The sequence below is a fragment of the Podarcis erhardii genome (genome assembly GCF_964252035.2).
Source record: "Podarcis erhardii genome assembly, chromosome: 13".
Lineage (NCBI taxonomy): Eukaryota > Metazoa > Chordata > Lepidosauria > Squamata > Lacertidae > Podarcis > Podarcis erhardii.
Genome location: NC_138502.1, coordinates 14,721,849 through 14,742,992, shown reverse-complemented (window position 1 = coordinate 14,742,992; position 21,144 = coordinate 14,721,849). Strand labels below are relative to the sequence as shown.

General features: G+C 47.6%; 1 protein-coding gene across 1 annotated transcript; it reads right to left on the bottom strand.

Annotated features, from left to right (window-relative positions):
• Positions 1-545: 545 nt before the first annotated feature.
• On the bottom strand, positions 546-17,760 carry TBC1D10B (TBC1 domain family member 10B). The gene is made up of 9 exons (XM_081836659.1): positions 16,713-17,760; positions 11,172-11,271; positions 10,946-11,053; positions 10,694-10,800; positions 9,978-10,092; positions 8,551-8,616; positions 5,588-5,777; positions 4,924-5,078; positions 546-3,935 (listed from the first exon to the last, which is right to left on the bottom strand). The coding sequence occupies exons 1-9, from the start codon at positions 17,582-17,584 to the stop codon at positions 3,231-3,233; spliced, it is 2,418 nt and encodes an 805-aa protein (XP_081692785.1). The 5' UTR covers positions 17,585-17,760; the 3' UTR covers positions 546-3,230.
• Positions 17,761-21,144: the final 3,384 nt, after the last annotated feature.

The window sequence follows — 21,144 nt, the reverse complement described above, 5'->3', positions numbered from 1 at the left end:
AGGGGTTGGTCATTAAACCACTGTGGGAATGGTAGCTCTGTGAGGGGAATAGGGACCTCTTAAAAATTCTCAGCATCCTTAACAGACTACAAGTTCCAGAATTCTTTGTGAGGAAGACATGACTTTAAAGCTGTATGGCACTGATTTAAACGTATAGTTCAGATGGAGCCAAAATGACAAGCTGGGTGCTATACAGTTGTGTTTGGGCCCAGTGTTGTTCAACAATAAATGGGGGGGGGGGGAGGTACTCATTAAATCTGAAGATAACACCAAACTGTGAGAGATAACCAATGCCTTAGAAGACAGAGATTATCTTGATAGGAAGGAGACCTGGGCCAAAACTCACAGAATGACATTTCAACAGAGATAAATGTGAAGCTCTGTGTTTAGGCAGGAATTAAATCAGATTCACAGGTAGCACCCGCAGACTGCGTCTACCCTTCAGCAAATAAAACTTTCCCCTACTCCAAGGATGCAGATACTCTAATCCCACCGAAGACAGCCCAAGCCATCACAAATCAATGAAGACGCTTGACAAACTGGACTGTCATTTTGTTTTGTTAACATTTTTAAACAAAGCAATGGGGGGGAAATCCAGTAAGAACGAGGCACGAACAAAAAGAAAGACATTATTAACAAGGAGGACATTAAAGAGATGTCAGCTGTAAACTTCCAATTTTCTTCTCTTCCTGATTAGCAGTGGTGGTAAAAAAAAACTAATAAAAAATTAAAAGGCATGGGGAGAAAATGAATTCCTAATTTTTCCAGTGTCTGTCCCATTAAATAAGAGCACAAGGTCAAAAAAATAATAACCTCAAGGTTCTGTATACATAATTACAATACTGAAACATATATATAATATATGTGTTATAGAGAAAAGTTATATACAGAAATGAGGATGGACTAATGGAGCATTTTCGCTGGCTTGTAGATGGGATCGTGGAGTCTAGAAGCTGCCATTTTGGGCAGGCGTGTTCTGGGAAGCGAGATTCTGAAACAGGCTCATGATTTTCAAGCTATTCACAACTGCAGAAAAATGTGACCTAAGGCGGAGAGCGATGCTGCGGAAGGTGAAAGCAGAAGGGGCAACAGGGAGTTATGAAGATGCACAAGTCCAAAGTTGCCCAAATCCATTCAGTCCACTTCCAACCCAGCCCGACCTCCAAGGCAGCAAGAGTTCTCTCTCCCTGTTGCAGAGACCCTTCTTCCCACAACATTTCTAAAATTCTGACCCGCCCAGGCTCTGCTAAGGTACTGTAGATATCAGCATCCCAGGTCTTGCTAAGCTGCATGGAATAAAAGCCAAGGATCTGACCGGCTGCATTCTGCACTGCTGTCAAAGGAAGGCCTAGCTAGCTAATGCCAGTGTGTAGGAACGCTAAAAGGGTTTGTGGTTGCATAACGAAAACACATCGAGAAAAATCATTCGAGTTACAGTATTTTAAAGGAACCAATTTGCTTTCCACTGAGGGACAGAGGAATAAAGCATGCAACTTGGGGGCATGTACTATATTAACCAACTAAAAGCATTTTAAAACCTGTTTTAAACCGCCGTGCCTCGAATTTTATGAAGGGACTGTGGGGCTTCAAAATATGAAAGTATTCTCAGCCTGTTCCCCAAATGACAATTCCTTTACCTGACCCTAGGCCAGCCTTCTTCCTGCTGCTGGTCTCTCAATAAATGTTAGGGTACTGTACCGCCTCTGACTGCCATGCTGGGCTGGGGATCATGGGAGTTTTCATACCAAACACCTGGGAACTTGGGAAAGGGCTCTTCAAGAGAGCCCAGAGAAGTCAAAACTAATGGTCCACTGGGTTAAATGTGTTGTGGAGACGCGTTCTTTGTATCCAGCAAATGACTGGTGCTGGGTGTATGCTAATAAAACAAGGGCAAAGATTTCCAAATATGTTGTTAAAGGACTGATATGGGTACCGGTGCTTGGAGAGGAACAGTGTACAACACAGTCCCCCGCCCCACTTGTTGGCAGAAGCTCCCTAGAAACCTGGCTGCTTCCCTCACTGTCTGGAGGCAGCAAATGGAAATGTTTGTGCCAGAAGGTAAATACTGAAGGACAAGAAATTGCTGAAGAGCAAAAACCTTTCTCAAGTGCATATCACCAAAGGGGGAAGGGGGAATCTCCAATCTCTTTTCTCCTTTCTGCTCAAGAAATCTCAACAGACACATATAGGCACCAACTTTTTTTTTTCCTGACCACTGCTAAGAAATCTTTGCATAGGAGCAGCCAAATGGCTGAGTTTCTGGGTAGCAGGGTAGCCAGCTCCCCACCCCAATACACGTACACATACACACACTCAGACTCGCATTCACAGAAAGGCTTCCTGTCTCAGTTCACGGTATGTGAGGGAGCAATCCAACAGGCTCAGCTTTCCTCTTTGCTGCAGGCCCATGTTGGCTAAAGCCACCATGATTAAATTTCAGCCTGCCATGCAGCTTTCAAAGAACAGAGACACCGCCAGCAAATAAGGCAACTATCGTAGCCTGTGGGTAACCATGCATGGGGCCAGGTAGCCAAAGGAAGGAGGGATTTCTTATATGGGAGACAGTCAAGTCTGGGGTGGAGCCGAGGGAAATATATATATATATATATAGCAATGTTATGAGGGCCAACCCACAATGGAAGAAACATTTGTTAATATATTGGCGGGAAGACAATACCTTGTTCTCGAAACCAGCCTCTCTGGAAGTGGTTTTGTAAGCCTGGAGTGGTTAAATAGCTTTAAGGAGAGAGGATTCTATATACAGTACTTGAAATTGGGATGTCAGGAGTTATTATTATTAATAATAATATGGTTACCTCCTCGGTTAAGATTCCCAACCTTTTGGTAGGGGAGCGGAGTGATGCAGCTGCTCCTGTCGGTTGTGACAAAAACAGCAGCGGGCAGCCATTTTCCGTAGCCACGCAGAGCACAGCCGCCATCTTGTTTTGGCCCTATTCATTAACGAGAGGGGAAGGGGAGGGGGAAGGGAGCCACATCCACCTCAGGCACGCAAAGGGAGGTAAAAACATGGACCTCCGTTAAATATTCCACTACCCAACCGCGGCCCTAAGTTGTGTGGTTCAGTGCATGGCAGCTATCCCTCGCCTTGGCACAGCTCCTCCTGCCCTCTGGGTCCCCCTACCACAACAAGTCTCTGGGTGGCAGCCACCACCTTGGTCCTTGGCTGACGGGAGGGAGTCGTCGGGGCCCGTGTGGCCCCCCAGCCCTACTCAAAAGTGTGTGCTTTGTACCACGGACGCCCCTGAGGTTCCCCCCTCCTTCCCCTCCTCAGCGGGCGGCGGAGGGGCTGACTTGGGTTCCTTTTTCCTCAGCGACAACTTCCTCTCCTTCTTTAGCTTGGCCTCCTCTTTGGCTCGCTCCCTCTGCTGCTTCTTCTCCCGCTCCTTCTCCTGCTTCTCCCGCTCCTTCTGCAGCTTCCGCTCGCGCTCCTTCTCCTGCTTCTGCCGCTCCTTCTCCAGCTTCTCCTGCCTCTCGCGCTCCTTCTCTTTCCGCCTCTCCTCCTTGCTGCTTCCCCCCGCTTTCCTGGGGGGCCCTCCGAGCGGCATGTTGTTCCCGGTCGGGGACGGCAAAGCCGGGTGGAGGCCTTCGGACACCACCACCTGGCTCTGGGCGGCGGGGGGAGCCGGAGTGGGGACAGCTGACACGGCCAAGGAGCCCACCGTGTGCGCTGGGGAGAAGGAGGGGCCACCGGTACTGCCAATGGCAACCCTCTGCCGCAGGCCGGTGAGGCTCAAAAGGCTGGCGCTGGCGCTCAAGGGCGGGTTCGTGCGGTGGCTTTCCTCATGGATGGCCCGCGAGCCATGCAACCGGCGGGAGGGCTTGTACTGGAGCTCTCCCCGCGTCTCCCGCCATTTCTTCAGCTGCGTGGCGTTCTCCCGCTCCACAAGGGCTTCCGTCACCGGGAGGTTAATCACCTGGGCAAGGGGGGGATGGGGGACAGACAAAAGAAAGCGCAAGAGGAATAGCCACGTGGCATCTTTCACCAATGTCCGCCACACTTCCACCCCGGTCTCAGCAGCCCCCTCGTATGTGTAACAAAGGCAGGGCCTGGGCAAGGCTACGTCACAGCTACAATGGAAACCACTTGCCATGTGGAGTTCCTGGTTGCTTCCCTCTGTGGTTTCTCTCTCTCTCTCTTTCAAATCAGCCTGGGCAAGCAGAGGAAGACTGCTTAACCTTTTCCGTTATGGTCCAATCAACTTCCGCCATGCCACCTTATAATCTGCATTTGGGGGAATACCAGGATCCGGGACTTTACCCACGTGCAGGCAAAAAAGGGCCTGGTGGAGGGCGATTAGATACTGACAAACATGAAGGGGAAGGGTTAGGCAGAACCTCCCCGTTTGCCCTTCCTCCACTCCCAACTCACAGCCTGCTCAGGCAGATTTTGGTTGTATGAAAAAAAATAAAATTTTAAAAGTTGAGGGAGAAGCAGCCTTCCCACCCTCCCAAATACCTGAACTCCATGTAATTTGTCACTGGAAGCATGTGATTAGCAGATTTCTTAAAGCACTTTCCACCAAATCTGGAGACAGTCTACTTTTATTAGCTCATTTAAGCTCCCTTCCTCAATTATCTTACTTTAGGATTTTGAGTGCATTTGTATCTTCAGTTCATGTTTATTTGAATAAATATGGACACTGAGGATCGTCCCTTCTTTAAATCTGATATCCCTTTGATAATTTGCATTCTCTACACCAGAGGAGGGCAGATTTGCAGATCATTTAGAAATCAAACAATTGACCCCAATCTGCCTTCTGCCTTCCCCTGCCCTGTGCATCCTGACTACTTTCCCAACTGGCTTTCTGCCTGATGGAGATCATGCAGTAACTCATCCTTGGTGCAGAATCCAAGGCTCCTTGTTCTCCGCTTAGAACTCTGCCCTTACGACCTGTTTCTCACCTCCTGGACAAGGAAGTTCTCTTGCATGGTATCAACAGGCAGGTTCCTGAGTTTCTCCATCGTCTCGTACATGCCTTGGCAGGAGCGCAGCTTGTCTACTGAGCCCAGCGTGTTCCGGAGCAGCACTAGGCCCACACGGAAGATTATCTTCACCCCTGCAAGTGGGAGAGAAGAATCACTCAGGGGTTGGGGGTGTGGGGAGGGGAGGAAGGAGCATGACACATCGTATGACATGCACTCCCAAACGCGGCCCTCCAGATGCTTTGGGACTACAATTCCCATCATCCCTGACCACTGGTCCTGTTAGCTAGGGATGATGGGAGTTGTAGTCCCAAAACATCTGGAGGGCCCCGTTTGAGGATGCCTGTTGTACAAGGCCAGGAATCCCCTGCGAGACGGTGATAAGCGTTTTAAAAAAGGAGACTACACAAGTGGCGTTTGTAACAACCAAGTAAGCAAGGGCTCAGGAGTTCAGTGATGGAAAGGAAGTGCAAAAGAAAAGCCAAAGGAGAGAATCCAATTTATAGCAGAAAGTGCCGTTGTTCTTGTATCTTTCCCTCCTGACTGGGTCGGCGTAAGGGGGGTGGGATGCAGACACTACGTAATCAAGTCACCCAAGGTCTGGCAGAGAGAAAGCGGGTGGGGACCAAGGAAGGAGCCTCACCTTCACAGAAGAACATGTCCCAGACGCGCAGCACAGAGCACCAGGGCAAGGTCCGGGAGAAGATGCACATGAACCACTCCGTCATGTACAAGATGGGGTCGACCTTGTACCTTTTCAGGTGGCGGTAGGCAATGGGAGACGCTCGCCGCAGCAGGGCAAAGAAGATCTCCCCGTCCAGCTGAATCGCCTCCTGCGCAGGAAGCACAAGAAACCTCCGGGATGAGAGGAGCACTGGGAGGAAGGGGAATCACCAACCCTGTATTTCCCCTCCCCACTACTTTCACCTTTCTCCTTTTAACTGTATCTTGCTGTACCAGCCCAAAGGACGGCCTGTGGGAGTGGCTGGGTGCAGGAATATCAAGGTGGATAAAAATAATTGAAAATCATGGGGGTTTTTTTAATTTAAATTGGATTTTTTAAATTTAAATTTATTTAAATTGGATTTTTAAAATTAATTGCTTTTGGAGGAAAAATCTTTCTAAAGATAGTTTTCTATTTAAGTTACATTAGAGTCCAAAGGCTATTCATCAGGCAATAAGGATTTGTTTTAAGTTTTTCATGCGTGCTAAAACTCAGTCTAAGGTGTGTGGTTTTTTTAAAAAAACCGTTTAACCACATCAGTTAACAAACATGGATACTTATGCTATAATGTTATTGTTTAGTTAAAAAAAATGTTTAAATTGTTATTAAGGAAATGATTTTCTTCTTCTAATAAAGTGCAGCAGAAAGGTTGTCCAAATATAAACAGTTAATTTATTAAACCTCACAATAATTTCATAATTATCTGTCAACGTATTTCTAATAGTATAACCAAATCAGTAATTTTTGATATAACTGTAAAAACTACTCTGAAAATTTATTATTCCAAAAATGAAACCTTCATCTGGTTGTAAATATTAAGATCATACCAGCAAGAATGAGTCTTTCTGTAAAAAAAATATGATTTAAATCAAGTCTTACTAACTAGAGATTTAAATCAAATCTTACTGACTAGTGATTTAAATCGTGCTATAAATCGATTTGACTTAAATCAAATCCACCCTGAGGAATACCAAAGAAGGATGTAAAAGATCCCAGAGTGCTTTATTAAAAGGTGTAGACTTCAGTAAATCAGCTAGTCAGGTCTCCCAGCCTTTACAGATGCAGACACGGCAGGAAGGAGATGGCTTGTCCACACCCAAGCAAAGGTTTATACAACCTTTATACACAAAGCAGCATTTGTCACTCTGGCCATGACTTCCCATCGTGTCTCCATCATGGCAAATACCAAAATCTCACAGACAGTTCCCCTTTCTGGGCTCAGAGCCCAGAACCCCAAGCCCACAGATAATGAAGCCAATTAGCCTGTATCAAAGCAAATGAATATATACGTATATGAGCTCACTGCTGCTACAACAACTACCAATTATTTGCAGGATTATCTTGACTACCAAGATGATGTCTGCAGAGCTTCTGGAACAGTTCGCCTTTGATTCAACACACATGGGAGAACAAAGAAGCTGAAAAGCAGCTTGAGAAGCCTGATTTCAGACCCTGAAAGTAGTTGTCAGTTCTGAGAGCAACAGAGAAATACAGAGGGACAGGAAAGTCAGAGACAGTAACTAGGCAGGCCTGAAGTGGTCCCACGGACCACAGCTTAAGGCTGCATGGAGCTAGAAGAATTGCCATATTTTTAATGGATAATGGTTCTGTGACTAATGGCAGAAATAAAGCTTCTCCAACATGAAAAGAACATAGGAAGCTGCCTTTACGTGAGCCCATCTGGCTTAGTACTGCCTACAGTAAGTTGCCAGGATTCAAGCAGGGGTCCCTCCCAGCCCCACCTGGAGATACCAGGGGATTGTACCTGGGAGAGAAGGTGTTGTACCACCAAGCCTGTTGATTTTTGCCTGCTTGGCAGTTGCTTAAAGGCACAGTCTCTGTCCATATAAAACAGGGATGGGGAATCTTTGGCCCCCCAGATGCTGTTGGAGATCCAGTTCCCATCAGCACCAGTCAACATGGCCGACGGTCAGGAGAGATGGGAGAAGCTAGAGCACCTGGGGTTAGTCAGCCCTGCTCTAGTGGGATGGGTTAACGTAGATACAGTTAGCCACTGATTCCTCTCTTTAGCTCTGTTGTTCATATGAAAGGTTGGCTTGATTTAATTCACTTTTAACTCTCTTTTACCCTGATATTTTTTCCACTGTGGGCCCACTTTTAAGCAGCCACCTGGTTTAAAGAAATGTGTCGCTTAATTGCACACATTTTAAAAAAGCAACCATGCCTGCATATATATGCAGCTGAATAAAAAATTAAAAAAACAGTTCCAAAGGGGAAAGGGCATCTTTCCTTTGTTTCGAGAGGATGGACACATCACGACAGGCAAGATCACAGAAGTCGTATTTCCACCAGTGAAGGGAACGCCTCTTCTAAAACGGCACTCACTGCCCAGTTATAATTATAATTCATCTGGGAAAAGAAGAAGTCGGCAACTTGAGCCCAAGGCCAGCTCACTCTCCGGACCAGTCATCCGTGGTGGCAGGGGGTGGGAGGGCAAGTTTCCAGGTCTGACTGGAGGGAGGATGAAGGGAGAAGTGAAACAGGTTGGAAAACAAACCCTTTAAAAAGCTAGTCCGATAACTGGCCCTAACAGAGAAATGAAAGTGAGGAAAGAGCAGCCAGGTGTATAATTATGTGTGTTGCTGCTGCTGCTGCTGCATGTTACCAGACTACAAGCCTCCCGTCCTTTCCCAGGAGGGCAAGTCTCATTCCTCTCCAGAAAAGCAGAACACAGGAAGATACCGTGCAGTTCTTGCAGGACACTGCTAAGCATAGATATTCCAATGAAGTAGTAGTGGGAGGAAACGTCTATTCATTAGAGTGTTTTTTTGAAGAGTGCAGAAGACATTTCCCCATAAAGAAGCCCTGTGGAAATGCCCGGGGCCTACTGCCCTTCCTCACAGGACCACAGCCGTACTCACCAGTCCAGCGCTGTAATAGCCAGGGAGGTATTTCTCACAGATTTGCACCAGGCACCAGAAAGCTTGCTGAAGAGACAGAGAAACAGAAACTCTCAACACTGATAATCTGGGCAGTCATACCCTCCAGGCTAAGGCAGTCCTTCCACTAGTTCACTGCCCAATTGCATGCAATAAACCCCTACTAGTGCATTCAGGAAGGACAGCCCAGAGAGTTACCTCCTCTGTTCTGGCTGCCATATTTCCTTTGCAGTGCTGTGCAGTTGGCACACAAGCAACCAACGTCCAAAAAGAAGAACAAAGGAAGTTGCATTATTACATTGGTCTATCTAGCATAGCATTATCTATGCTGACTGGCAGTGGCTCTTCATGGCTGCAGGAAGGGAATATTTCCCAGGCCTACCTTGAGGAGTCAAGGATTGAACCTGTGACCTTCTGCATGCAAAGCAGATGCTCAGCTGCTGAGCTACAGCCCTTGACTTCCACTGGAGTCATGGCACCACCGATGGATTGCTGTGGGCCTTATAAATTCTGCTGAAATACCATGGCTATAGTTCTACGTTGGGCAATGTTTGCAGGTAAGGGTGTTGAGAACTGGCGTGAGACTAAGGAACAGGGCTGAAAAGTGGCAGGTTGCCAGAGAGAGAGAGAGAGAGGGTTGAGGAGAGAGTGCCCAACAGACTCTTATCTCCTGGTAGACATGTCTTGAGGGCCCATACGCAGTCATAAAGATTGTTGCAAGACTAGAGTTTGAGTTTGGAGGCTCTGAGACATCTGTTTGGTTTGGTGATTAAAATGCTGCGCAAGGACCTGGGAGACCAGGGTTCAAATCCCTACTCAGCCGGGTGACCTCGGCCTGGCAGTCATCAGCTCTCGGCCTACTAGCCTACTTGTTGTGAGGATAAAACGAGGAGTGGGGGGAAGCCTGCCCATCAGCCTGAGCTCCTTGGGGGAAAAGAAGGGATGTGAATGTAATAATCAATTTAAAAAACAAACCCACTGCACATGCTCAGTGTCATATAGAAAAAAGGCTGTAGCTGAGAACAGCACGCTGGGCTAGACGAGCCTCTGGTCTGACCCAGCAGGGCTCTTCTTAGGTGTCTCTGAGAGCATAGAGCAAGGTGCCGGCTCCCCCTGCCCACTGCTTCAGCAGCACAAAGAACAGTTTCTAGCAGAGAAGGAACCACTTTGTAGGCCTGGTGTAAAAGACCCTCTCATTACCAACACCAAGATCCCAAGAGTTTTGGAGTCAGGATGCTCTCCACCCTCCCACTTTTCCTGCTGATGATTCTTCTCAGCATATACAAACTTCAGCTCCTCCCAAACCTCATCCACCACATCCCATTCTTTTCTTTTTTCAGAGAACCCACATTATCAAGGTGTCCGCTGTCCCTCCCTCTGCCACACAATGTCATGAAGGAGCTCCTCACCTCTGCAGGCATATGCATCAGCAAAACCGCGGCCACTGGTGCCTGTGCCTGGCAGTAGCCTTCTTCTGGCCGGTAGATGGTGTAGGCCTTCAGAATGCGGTAGAGGTCCTGCTGCCTGTGACGGAAGAGAAGGGTGAGGACCAGGGATCCAGAACCCCTCTCCTAGCCTTGAAGGGGCATCAGATTCAAAATGGGACCCAGTAGGCTCAGGGAAGGGTTGGAAGGTGTGACGTAGGTCTTTGGCCTCCAGGCAGTGCCACTGCTAACCCAAGACTAGGCCGCAAATAAAGGCTGGGCCTCCAATGGAGGCTCAAGGTTTCCAAAGCACAGGCTGTAATGCTCCTGGGACAGGCAAAAGAGAGGTGGAAGTCCTGAGTGTCTGACTACCAATGGGCTGTGCTACTTCGGGTGGGAGATGGAAGGGATGCAGGAGAAGGAAGAATGCTGGAACCTGAGTGAGTGCTGACAGTCTTTCCCAACCTGGTGGGCTACAACTCCCATCATCCGCACCCAGCACAGGGAGCTGGAGAGGAAGGGATAAAGCAACACCTCTAAGGCTCCTTAGAGGGCAAATTGTTCAAGTTCACGGGGTGGAAGCGCAATCCTAAGAGTCAGAGGTGCACAAGAGAAGCATGGAGACCTCCCAAACCTAGATGACACTCATTTTGGCCAATGTAGCAAAACCATTCCCTGCCACCCGTCTTCCGTTCTCTCACCCGTGGCCTCCCCGAGCTGCAAACATCTCGTGGAAAGGGAATTGCCTGTGCAGGTCTTTTTCAATCACATCTAGCCATTTGGGATCTCCAGGCTGGCGTTCCAATTCCTAAGAAAAAAGCAGACAAGAAACAAAACAAAACAAAATGGAGAGGGAGAAAGGCTGAAAACTTGTTCTCTCTTCTTTTCCCAACAGAGAGCCTGACGTCACCCTCCCATCAGCATAGCAGCCAAGACAAGGTATTTGGAAATACCTCAAATTTCCCTGGATTTTGATCCAGAAGCTCCTTGCTGTTTGAGAGAAGTTGCCATGCTTTGGCACGGAGAGAAGAGGGGATCCCCTTCCGGCAGCGCAATTTCACCTGCAAATGAGATGGAGGAATTAATAAATTCAGTAAGAAAGGGAAGCTCAGATCCCAGCTGGAGTCCTTCCCTCTACACAGTCGGGAAGGTGGTACTCAGAAGCTGATCCCTGCTTACCTTTTGGAATCTGCGTGACAGCCATTTGTCCCAGTGGGAAAACATGTCCAGCCATTTGAGTTCCCTCTGCCTGGCCACGTCTACTGGGATGGCACTTTCACTGCAGGGAAAGAAGAAGAAGAAAGGATAAGGAAGCAGATACTGAGCTAAGGAGAAAAAGGTTGTCAGTTCTACTCAGTGCCAAGTGAGTTTCATACATGCCTATTATGCTCATTTTGCAAGAAGTACACAACATTCATGGAAAGAGCTAAAGGGCTATGCAATATACTGGTACCCTCAGCCTCTAGGCCAGCTTCTGAACTTTCAAAAGGACACAACTACAAATTCCTTTTTTGAAAAATGCAGATTATGCAGCTGCACTGGGGACGTGGGACCCCTGGGAAAGCACCAAACTCCTCCAGCCCAGTGTCCTCCTCTTGTTCCCCAGCTTGATGGTCCCTGCGAGTCCCCCTCTTCCAGACCCTTCTAGGAAAAGGGATTGGCAGGACAAGCCCCCCAGGCAGGTAACAAACACTTTCTGAGCCAGCCACCCTCTACTTGCTACCCTGAACATACCATCTTTGTAATTTCTACTCAACACATGGGAAAATCCTAGACTGAGCTTTCCTTCCGTCAAACTCATTGCTCTTGGTTTGTGGCCACCAAGGAGATTGTGGGAGGGCATTGAGAAATGGAGCGTAACCTGAGAAAATGTTACAGGGTAAGGTTCCAGTCAGAGTGTCTGTGGTTTCCCACTATCTATTCCTGCCTCCGGGTTCACCAACTGTGTACTACATGACTACAAGCACATGCAAGATTCACAATGTATTCAGCTTTCCTCGCTCCTCCCCCACAAAAGAAAACTTCAAAGAGTATCCGGGGATAACTCCGATAAGCATGAATGAAAGTAAGAAGCCCTTCAGCTAGTCGTGATGTGATTCACAGTTAACAGGCAATTCAAGCTTGTCCTCTTTTTTTAAAATACATTTTCAAAATATAAACACACAAAATAAAGAAAGAAAGAAAAAAAGACAACTCAAGCTTGTCCTTTTATGGGGGGGGGGCGAGAAGAGTGAGGTGCCTAATTTCACTTGCTTCCACCCCTTACCCCGCATCAGTTTCAGTCAAGAGGCCTTAGGGAAGGCGAACATACAGAAGGATCTGGGCAGGGCTCCCTTTAACAGAACCCAGCAAGAAACAGGAAGTGTGGTTTGCCAAACAGGAAGTGGTGGGGCTGCTTAATTGAAAAAAGCCAGGGAAGGAGTTTGGTGGAGAAGGAACAGCAGTTTTCTCCCACGGCCACACCCATTGGAGGAAACCAGTGGCTGGTGCTTTTGTGGGGCTCCACTTCTCTGCAAGGCAACCTACAGGCCTCCAGCACTATAAGGCTTTAGCCCACGAATAGAGAAACCAGGGATCTCCACTCACTTCCTACAGCGCATCGGGGTGGGTGCAGCCCTGGGCTTAGCCAGCACCCCTATGCCCCATTTCTATCCTGGTCTTCCTTCCATGGAACTTAGAGCAGCACATGTGGGGTTTATTTGATCTTCACAACAATTGTGTGAGTGACTTGTTCAAGGTCACCCAGGGGAGTGTTGTGGCTGAGCAGCAGTTTGAACCAGAGCTGCCTACACACCCAGTACTCAAGCCATGAGTCAAAAGCTCTACTTCGCCCCAAAATTCGCTAGAGGAACCTGCATTTCATAACCTAAGACAAATCAAAAGAGATATATTTTAACCAATGTGGATAAGGCAGGGAAGAAAACCAAACACAAAACAACAAATCCTGAATACAGGCTCGGCTCAGCTCCCAATATCTCAGGTTCCAATTTTTTCTGCTCTAACCCTGTTGGCTGCCGATACCCACAGTTCTCTTTCTATTGACTACTGTTTACTTTGTCAATCGTTCTTCCTCAATAACTGGCTTTCCTTACAGGTTCCAGCATCGGCCAAAAGATGACAGAAGGTGGTACAGATGGCTGAGCAGGAACAGCAGCTTATCCGCATCCAATAAGAGAAACTTCAGGCAATTGGTCCCACACTCGCCAAGCAAAGAAAGCAACCCCCCAGGCTGCTGCCACCTACATGCATTCGCCAGCTGAAACAAAACAACACCCCACTAATCCTTCACACAGACATGCCTCGTTACTAACTCATATTCTGCAGACAAACAAGCTGACGGTCAGCAGACTGCAAAACCACTAGGAATTTGCACTTGTCAGAACTATCAGCTAAAAAGGGCATTCCACAACTGAAATCAATCCTGCAAATTAGGACTGCCAGCATAAACTAGTTTTCATATTTAATTTGCATCTAACTTTTCTTGTGGGCAAAACTGGGAACTGTTTCTTCCTGCCACATCCTTGCATCTTGTAAGAAGACTTTAAAAATGGATCCAACACATTGCTGAAAATTCCAGCGATTAGACAGCTTACAACAGAACCTCCCCAAGCCCCACCCCCATTTTCAGAAAGTGAATACTTCCAATTGCTAGAGACAAACAATACGGAGAAAGCTATCAGCACCACCTTGCCCTCTGGGGGTATTTGACCAGCCAGCTATTGGAAACAAAGGGCCTTAGGTGCTATGTAAAAAAGGATCTGGCCAAAGGCTCCTCTAATTCAGCGTCCTATTCTCATAGTGGCCAAACAGATGCTTGTGGGAAGTCTAATATCATGTTGAAAACTAGCGGGGGAAAAGAGGCCTGGCCTCCGATGAGGTTTTCCTCATCAAACATGAGCTCAGCATACTTCCTTTCTCTTTAAAAGAAAACTAAAATTCTTAGGATTAGGGGTGGCTGCCAAATCCTGTGTTAGTGGCTGTTTACAGGTACGTCACTTTCTAAATACACACATACACAATGTTCCACATGCCATACACACTATTCCACACTCCCATGTGAAACCAGGGCAACCGGGGCGAGGCAATGCTCCCTCCTCCACACCCTTTAGTGGCACCTGATTAGGGGGCTAGGTAAGTCTTTGAGCTAAAAGACCTCCCTAGACATCCATCAGTCAGTGGCACTTGGCGTTACTATGCTCAGGAATCCAGGGTAGTGAGACAAACTTCCAGTGTGCTTAACTGCATGACTGAAGGCCACAGGCAACTGCCGCTGTACAGTTACAGGTCCTGAAAGGTCAGCTTTTGAACCCACCCAGAATCTCCCAGCTTTTCAGGGCCAGAACAGGCAGCAAGTCTGGGTAGAGTGATACACTGGCATGGAGAGGAAGAGGGGAAACACCTTCCAATAGATAACGGCTCAAAAGCTCTTCAATAGCAACAGCATATTGGTCAGTCCACGCTGCACAAATCACCTGAGCACTAATTCACTTTCTTTCCTCGCCCCATGTAGATGACAAACTGCTTTTAGAAGAAGCTGCTTGTAACTGAGGACTGGGGGAATGGTGCTCTTCAAAATAAGGAAACAAAAGCCAAGCACTCTTCACAGAATATCTCTTCAACAGCCACAGCTGTATACACTTTATTGAGAGCCTGAAAACAATTAAAAGCACACAGGGCAAGTTGAATGTGGTCCATCCATTCCTGCATCTCATCTCCAGGAGGAGCAAGGAAGCGGTGTTAGAAACTCAGATATATAAGCTAATTGCCAAATGGCATCTTAAACCTGGGTTGCAGTTGCCACAATGGTATGTCTAGGCACCATTCCCACCCACCCCCCAAAATAAGTTTATTAGTATTATTATTAATTTCATTTCTATACCACTTTATATTTTAAAGAGAAAATCTCAAAGTGGTTTACGGCACATTAAAACATCAAATAAAACAATACAGAATAAAATAAATTCAAGCTTCAGGGGAAATATTTCATATCCTTCTCTAAGTGACATTTTGCTTTCCCCATGTTTATTTACCTATTTAATTTATATAGCTGCCCAATCGCAGTAGTACTCTCGGAAGCCAGTGCAGTGTAGTGGTTAAGAGTGTTGGGCTAGGACCTGGGAGACCAGGGTTCAAAACCCCACTCAGTCATGAAGCTTACTAGGTGACCTAGGCCAGTCACAGCCTCTTAACTTACCTCACAGGGTTGTTATAGGGGTTGACTGAGGAGGTGAGTGAACCATGTACTCCTTGGAGAAAAAGGCAAGATATAAATGAAATAAAGAAGCTGTTCTGCTTACCTGCTTAAGAAAGGTGGAGGGGCCAGCCAGATGGAGATGTCAGTCGCCAATTTGGCATCCGAAGATCTCCATGTGGTCGCAACTGGGCCCAAGTCAGTTGCAAAACATGCCTGGTGCCTAATTTCTAACACTGCCAGAAAGCAACAGGGCAGTAATCAGTCAATTCATCATCTCATTCCTTCCTAGCTGTTAGAAGACTGACAAGTGAGCAGGTGATTGTTTCCTTTGGCTATAGTTAGCAACTACAGATGTAGAGATCCTATATGAAAATGTCTAACCTTTGACCTGCTCACATCCTGGGACAGTGAATTCCCTGAGCAACTTTGTCTCCCACCACACCACAAATGCATGGAATGGCCATTTAAGAGGCAATGGCAGCTGGAGTAAGAGGCAAACCAAGGATTTGGGGGATATAGAGTAATACACAACTGAAATATAATAGACGTGATGGTCTGAATTCTCACTACTGAGACTAATGTTACAACAACACTTCCTGTGTTTGGGACAAAGACTGACTGGCATGAATGAAAGAAAGGTGGTCAGTCACAATACAAAAGAGCATGTAGCATCCTTCCAGTGAAACCACACATCCAGAGAGATGGTTTGAATTTCAGGCCAATGAGGGCAGCATCCAAGCTGAAGAGAAAAAACAGAGTTATGGTGGAAAGGGCAGAGATTAAATCCCAAGTCATATTTGGATGGAGAAATGAGTCACTTGATCTAATTGAAGGATCATGCTGAAGAGATAGCTCTAGGGTTTAGGAAGACAATTAAGGCGGCTCCAAAACAGTCATGATCAGCAGCCTACCCACCCCAATTCATACAACTGTTTTACAGAGCATCAGGAAGCCTCAGAACTCCACACTGTCCTCCTGCCTAGAGGAGAATCAATGTATTTCACCTCTTTTCAAAAACTCAAGTGCTTTTTGTTCCTTTGCTGTATGCCAAGCACAGGATGATGAAGTAGGTTTAGAGGGGGGAAATAAGGATTTTTCTTAAAGAGGAATGACTGCACATTCTGTTCCAAACGTCAACCAATAAAACCAAAATCTCATATTCGCCAAAAGTCAAAGATTAGAGCAAGCACTCCCCAAACTAGCGAGATACCATTCACAAAGTCTGATGGACGAGCATCTGTGGGCGATGCCTTAGGTTATACTTATGCTGTCAGGGTACCAATCTGGGCAAGGATCCCTCTCATCCCTAGGATTCTTCCCATAACCCAACTTTTCCAAGATGACAGCTTGCGCCCCCTAGGGGAAGAACATCATATATTCTTTTCCCAGCACCCTAGCCAGAGTTGGAATTGTGGTCATCACTGGATATCTTGCTGAACTTGTTTGTCCTGTATAAAAGACTAACATCTCCCCTACCTCCCTTCCCCGCAGCATGGGAAACTCATCACCTTGGTGCCAATACTTACACTGAACCAACATATTGGCTGCCCCCTAGGAAGCCATATTTGTCGGTCCTGCGGTATGCCAATCCATTGATCTCAGAATCTGAACCCAGGGAGCTAGCATCATCAAGGAATCCAGAGCCGGGCAGTGACTCCATGGTGCCTGACATGAGGCTGACAGAATCCAAGTAGCTCAATGTGTCAGGAGCTGGAGGAGCCCTGGGTGCCGGGGTTCCGAGACTGGACTGGGAACCCATGTCCTGGGGCGGTTGTGGAGTGGAGAGATCGTGAGGCGCCAAGCCCTCTGGGGTGGTTGGTGGAGTCTTCTCGGGAGGCGTCACGGGGCTAGGCGCTACCACTACCACTGTGGGCGATTCTGGTGGAACTGGGAGAGATTTCACCATGGTCTCTTTAGGCAAAGCCACAGCTGGCGACACCATCCCAACATCATCAGACGATGTTACAGACATTCCATTTACTGTTGCCACGGCTGGCACAGGATCCACCGAATTGGTCACAGGTACCGTCTCTGCGGAAGATTTGTCGCCCACCGGAATTACGTCCGTAGCTACGGCATCCGATGCCACCTGTGCAGGAAAGGCCATGGTTCCGTTATCGTTGGCCACAGCCATGAGAGACATCTCTACGGTGATCTTGGTTAAAGTTGCTTCTGTAGGAATGCAAGGTGCTGCTGTTATAGCGCTGGTTGGCAAGTCTGCTTCCACGGCTTCCATTGTTACTGCATTGTCTGTTGCCAGGGGCGAAGCTGTCATGTTGTCTGCAGGCACCCCTACAGCCCCAGGAGCCGGGCTCACCTTCTTGAGGGCATGGAGCACTGAGTGAGGAGCATTATACCTCGGTGGGGGTGATGGGGGGTCCCCAGAACCAGTCTCCATAACAACAATGGCCCCCTCCCCCCCAACAGGGGGGGGAATGCGGCCTAGTCACCCAGCCAAAGCCTGAGATGTGGTAAAGGGAGGGTGGGGAAGGAGAAGGAGGAAGCACAGAGCCTCGCGCTCCCCCCTGCCCTGGTAGTAGCAGCAGCAGTAGGAGAGGCAACCACCCCAGGCTGCGCGCGCATCTCCAGACAGCCTAGGCCGGAGTTCAGCCAATGAGAGCCAAGGAGGAAAACGACTTTAGCCAATCACTGAAATGGAGCACAAGTGGAACAGAAAGGGGTGGGGAGGGACTGGAGATGAGGGCGGGGCTCCTCGAAGGGCAAACCAATCGAATAGAGCGGGCTATGGTGCGCAGCCAATCCTTAAAGGGAAGTAGGAGATGTCGATCAAAATGAGGAAGGGCGGGGAAGTACTTGCCAATCAGAGACACAGACCAAAACCAGAAATCCGTTTTCTTAGCCGGGAGGCCGGCGAAGCTCAACCAATCGGGACAGAGCTGGCTAAGGTATTTGTAGGAAAGGGCGGGGGAGAGGCGTGCTTAAAGAGCCCACCAGCCAACAGGAAGAAGAACCGGCAAGGATTGTCCAATCACCAGCGAGAGCGGAAATTAACCCTGCAAAGACGAACGCACGTGATGTTTATAGGCGACTAACGGGGAAGTAAAAGCGGCGGCTGTCGTCAAATAAAGCGGCAGCCGAAGGTGTCAGTTTTTTTGAGTAGCGTGATCCTGAACCAATGGAACTCCAGGATGTGAAAAGGTGGGCGCGAACGTTTCTGACGTTGCCCAGTCCAGCGAAAGGCAAGAGACCTTTCTTGTCGGCTTGTGAGGTGTTACCAGAGTAGCCAATAAGAATGGTGTTTCGATTTTTAATTGACATTTCCCTAGGCCAGTCAGATTTAAAAATTGAGTTAGACAGGCGAGAGTCAGAGCCAAAAGACCAAGAACGAAATGAATTGTGGGGGCGGGGAAGAGAGTGATTGATGGGGCTACGAGGGTTATGATTGGAGCCCAGATTGTCAAATGAAAGGCAAGGAGGGGTCCTAACGGGAATAGAATTTCAAGAGATGCTGCCTCGACCGGCCTTGTCAAGAACTTGACCAAAGTCCCAGCATCCTTTGCACTCACGTGATAGTTGTGCACGCTGTGCCGCCTTGAAACGCAGTGAGGTCACTCATTATTCTTCTTAATTCGGATTGAAGCTGGTTTTGAGGGGAAGTGCATCGAAATACCTCACTGCATAAGACATGACAGGATAGGTATGGATTTGGGCTGACTTCAAAAAAAGAATTGCTGCCCCTGTGGTGAGCCTGCATTCCTTGGAAAAGTACACTGGACTGAAGGAGGCAGCTGGAAGTGACAGACACCCTTTCCCACTTTCTCTTTCAGCCTTTACACTGACTTTTACCCAAATCCAAAGTGCATGATCTGAGGAAGTGATCAAAAATCCAAATGTGCCCTGAGGTCTGAAAATGTTGGCAACCCGGGTGGCGCTGTGGTCTAAATCACTGAGCCTCTTGGGCTTGCCGATCAGAAGGTTGGCGGTTCGAATCCTCACGGCAGGGTGCTCTGTCCCAGCTTCTGCCAACCTAGCAGTTCAAAAGTACGCCAGTGCAAGCAGATAAATAGGTACCTCTGCGACGGGAAGGTAAACAGCATTTCCATGTGCTCTGGCTCCCGTCACGGTGTTCCGTTGCGCCTGAAGTGGTTTAGTCATGCTGGCCACATGACCTGGAAAGCTGTCTGTGGACAAACGCCGGCTCACTCGGGCAGAAAGCAGGATAAGTGCCGCAACCCCATAGTCGCCTTTGACTGGACTTAACTGTCCAGGGGTCTTTTACCGTTTACTAGAGGCAAGGATTCCCAGGTCTTAATCTGTGCTGGGAGCCACCTACAAATTACAGTGGTACCTCAGGTTAAATACTTAATTCATTCCGGAGGTCCGTACTTAACCTGAAACTGTTCTTAACCTGAAGCCTATGTAACCTGAAGCCTATGTAACCTGAGGTACCACTGTACTTTAAAAAGAGGAAATGCACCATGAAAAGAAGGCAAAGATTTACATTAAAATCTGCATATACTACTTTATAGCGAGAGATGCAAATTTAGGAAGTTTTATAATTCAAATACATGTCTGATGCATCTCACCATAGTGGGGAAGACTGACCAGGTGACCTGTGCTTTGTTCTTCAGGTGCTAACTGTTCATGAGCAACTTCAAGAGCCCTCTTCTCCCTTCTTGGGCTTCTTTTATATTTAAACTGGATTTTGAGCAGGCAGCTCTACAGAGGACTATGCTCTGCAAAGAAAGACACATGGCCACCTTATCTGACAAACAAGATAATTTTTTAAAATAACAGATCAGTGTTGGTCTCCTCCCCACCATTTTTAATACAATCAGACTGATTTTAGATATGTACAGATTTACATTAACCCAGTTATAAAGTTTATCCTTTTTCCCTGGCAAGTTTCATTACCTTTCAACAGCTGTGTGCTAGGAAAGAATTCCACAGGCCACAGTATCAATTTCCACATTGTTAGGAAAAGCTGCACCAATTGCAGTCAGGCCTTGCCGTTGTAAATTACAGGAGTCTTCAGGTGGCTTGTGTGCTCAAGGGAAGGGCTGTAGCTCAGTGGTAGAGCATGTGCTTTGCATTCAGAAGGTCCCAAGTTCAGTCCCCAGCATCTCTTGAGTCAGTCTGAGAAAAGACTTCCTGCCTCAAACCCTGGAGAGCTGCTGCTAATTAGTGTGGATGACCCTGAGCTAGATGGACCAATAGTCTGGCTTGGAATAAGACAGCTTCTTACACCCCAGGGTGCCAGGTCCCTTGCGCTTTATTTCCAGGCTGGAAGTACAGAAGGTATGACTCTAAGCTAACAGAATATCACCTTCCATTTTGGGTATGTGTCCAGGAGGAGGATGTGTCAGCTCAGCACGGATAGCTGCAAAAGGCCTTAGTAGGTCAGGTTACCCTGAGCTGAGCTGATGGGCTCTTCCCTTCTTGCGCTTTTCTACACCTTAGCAAAAATGTCAATTCTCACCCTCCTCCCACCTGACCCACTGGTATGTCTCACTCAAATCTTTCCCGCCACCACCTCCTTTTCTTTCTTATGTCTTTGTTCCTTCTCTCCGTGTTTTTCCACGTATTTATGTCTCTCCCCTCGCGCCACCCCCATTTACCGCTCTCTCTTTCAGGACTCTTCCAGACTGCCTGTCTGTTGCATTCTGAAACACGTCATTGATGCAATAATTGCGTTAGCAATGAGTTTACATGACATCTTTCGGAATGCGAAAAACAAACCACCAGTCTGGAAAGGTCCCGAAAGAGAGAGGCAAATACATACCCCAATCTGCTAGACAGTCTGCACACTATTCCACTGTATTGGTTTTGCAATGCTTCCTGAAAGAGACCTCATCATTGCCATCTGGGAGGGCTTTCTTGTGCTGTAGTACAAAAAAGTGGGGCAAGCAACCTTCCATCCACCCTGGAATATTTGTGGTATGAAAAGTTACCCTTTTTGGCAGGAGTCTACAGGACACTCACTGATTGGAAAGAAAA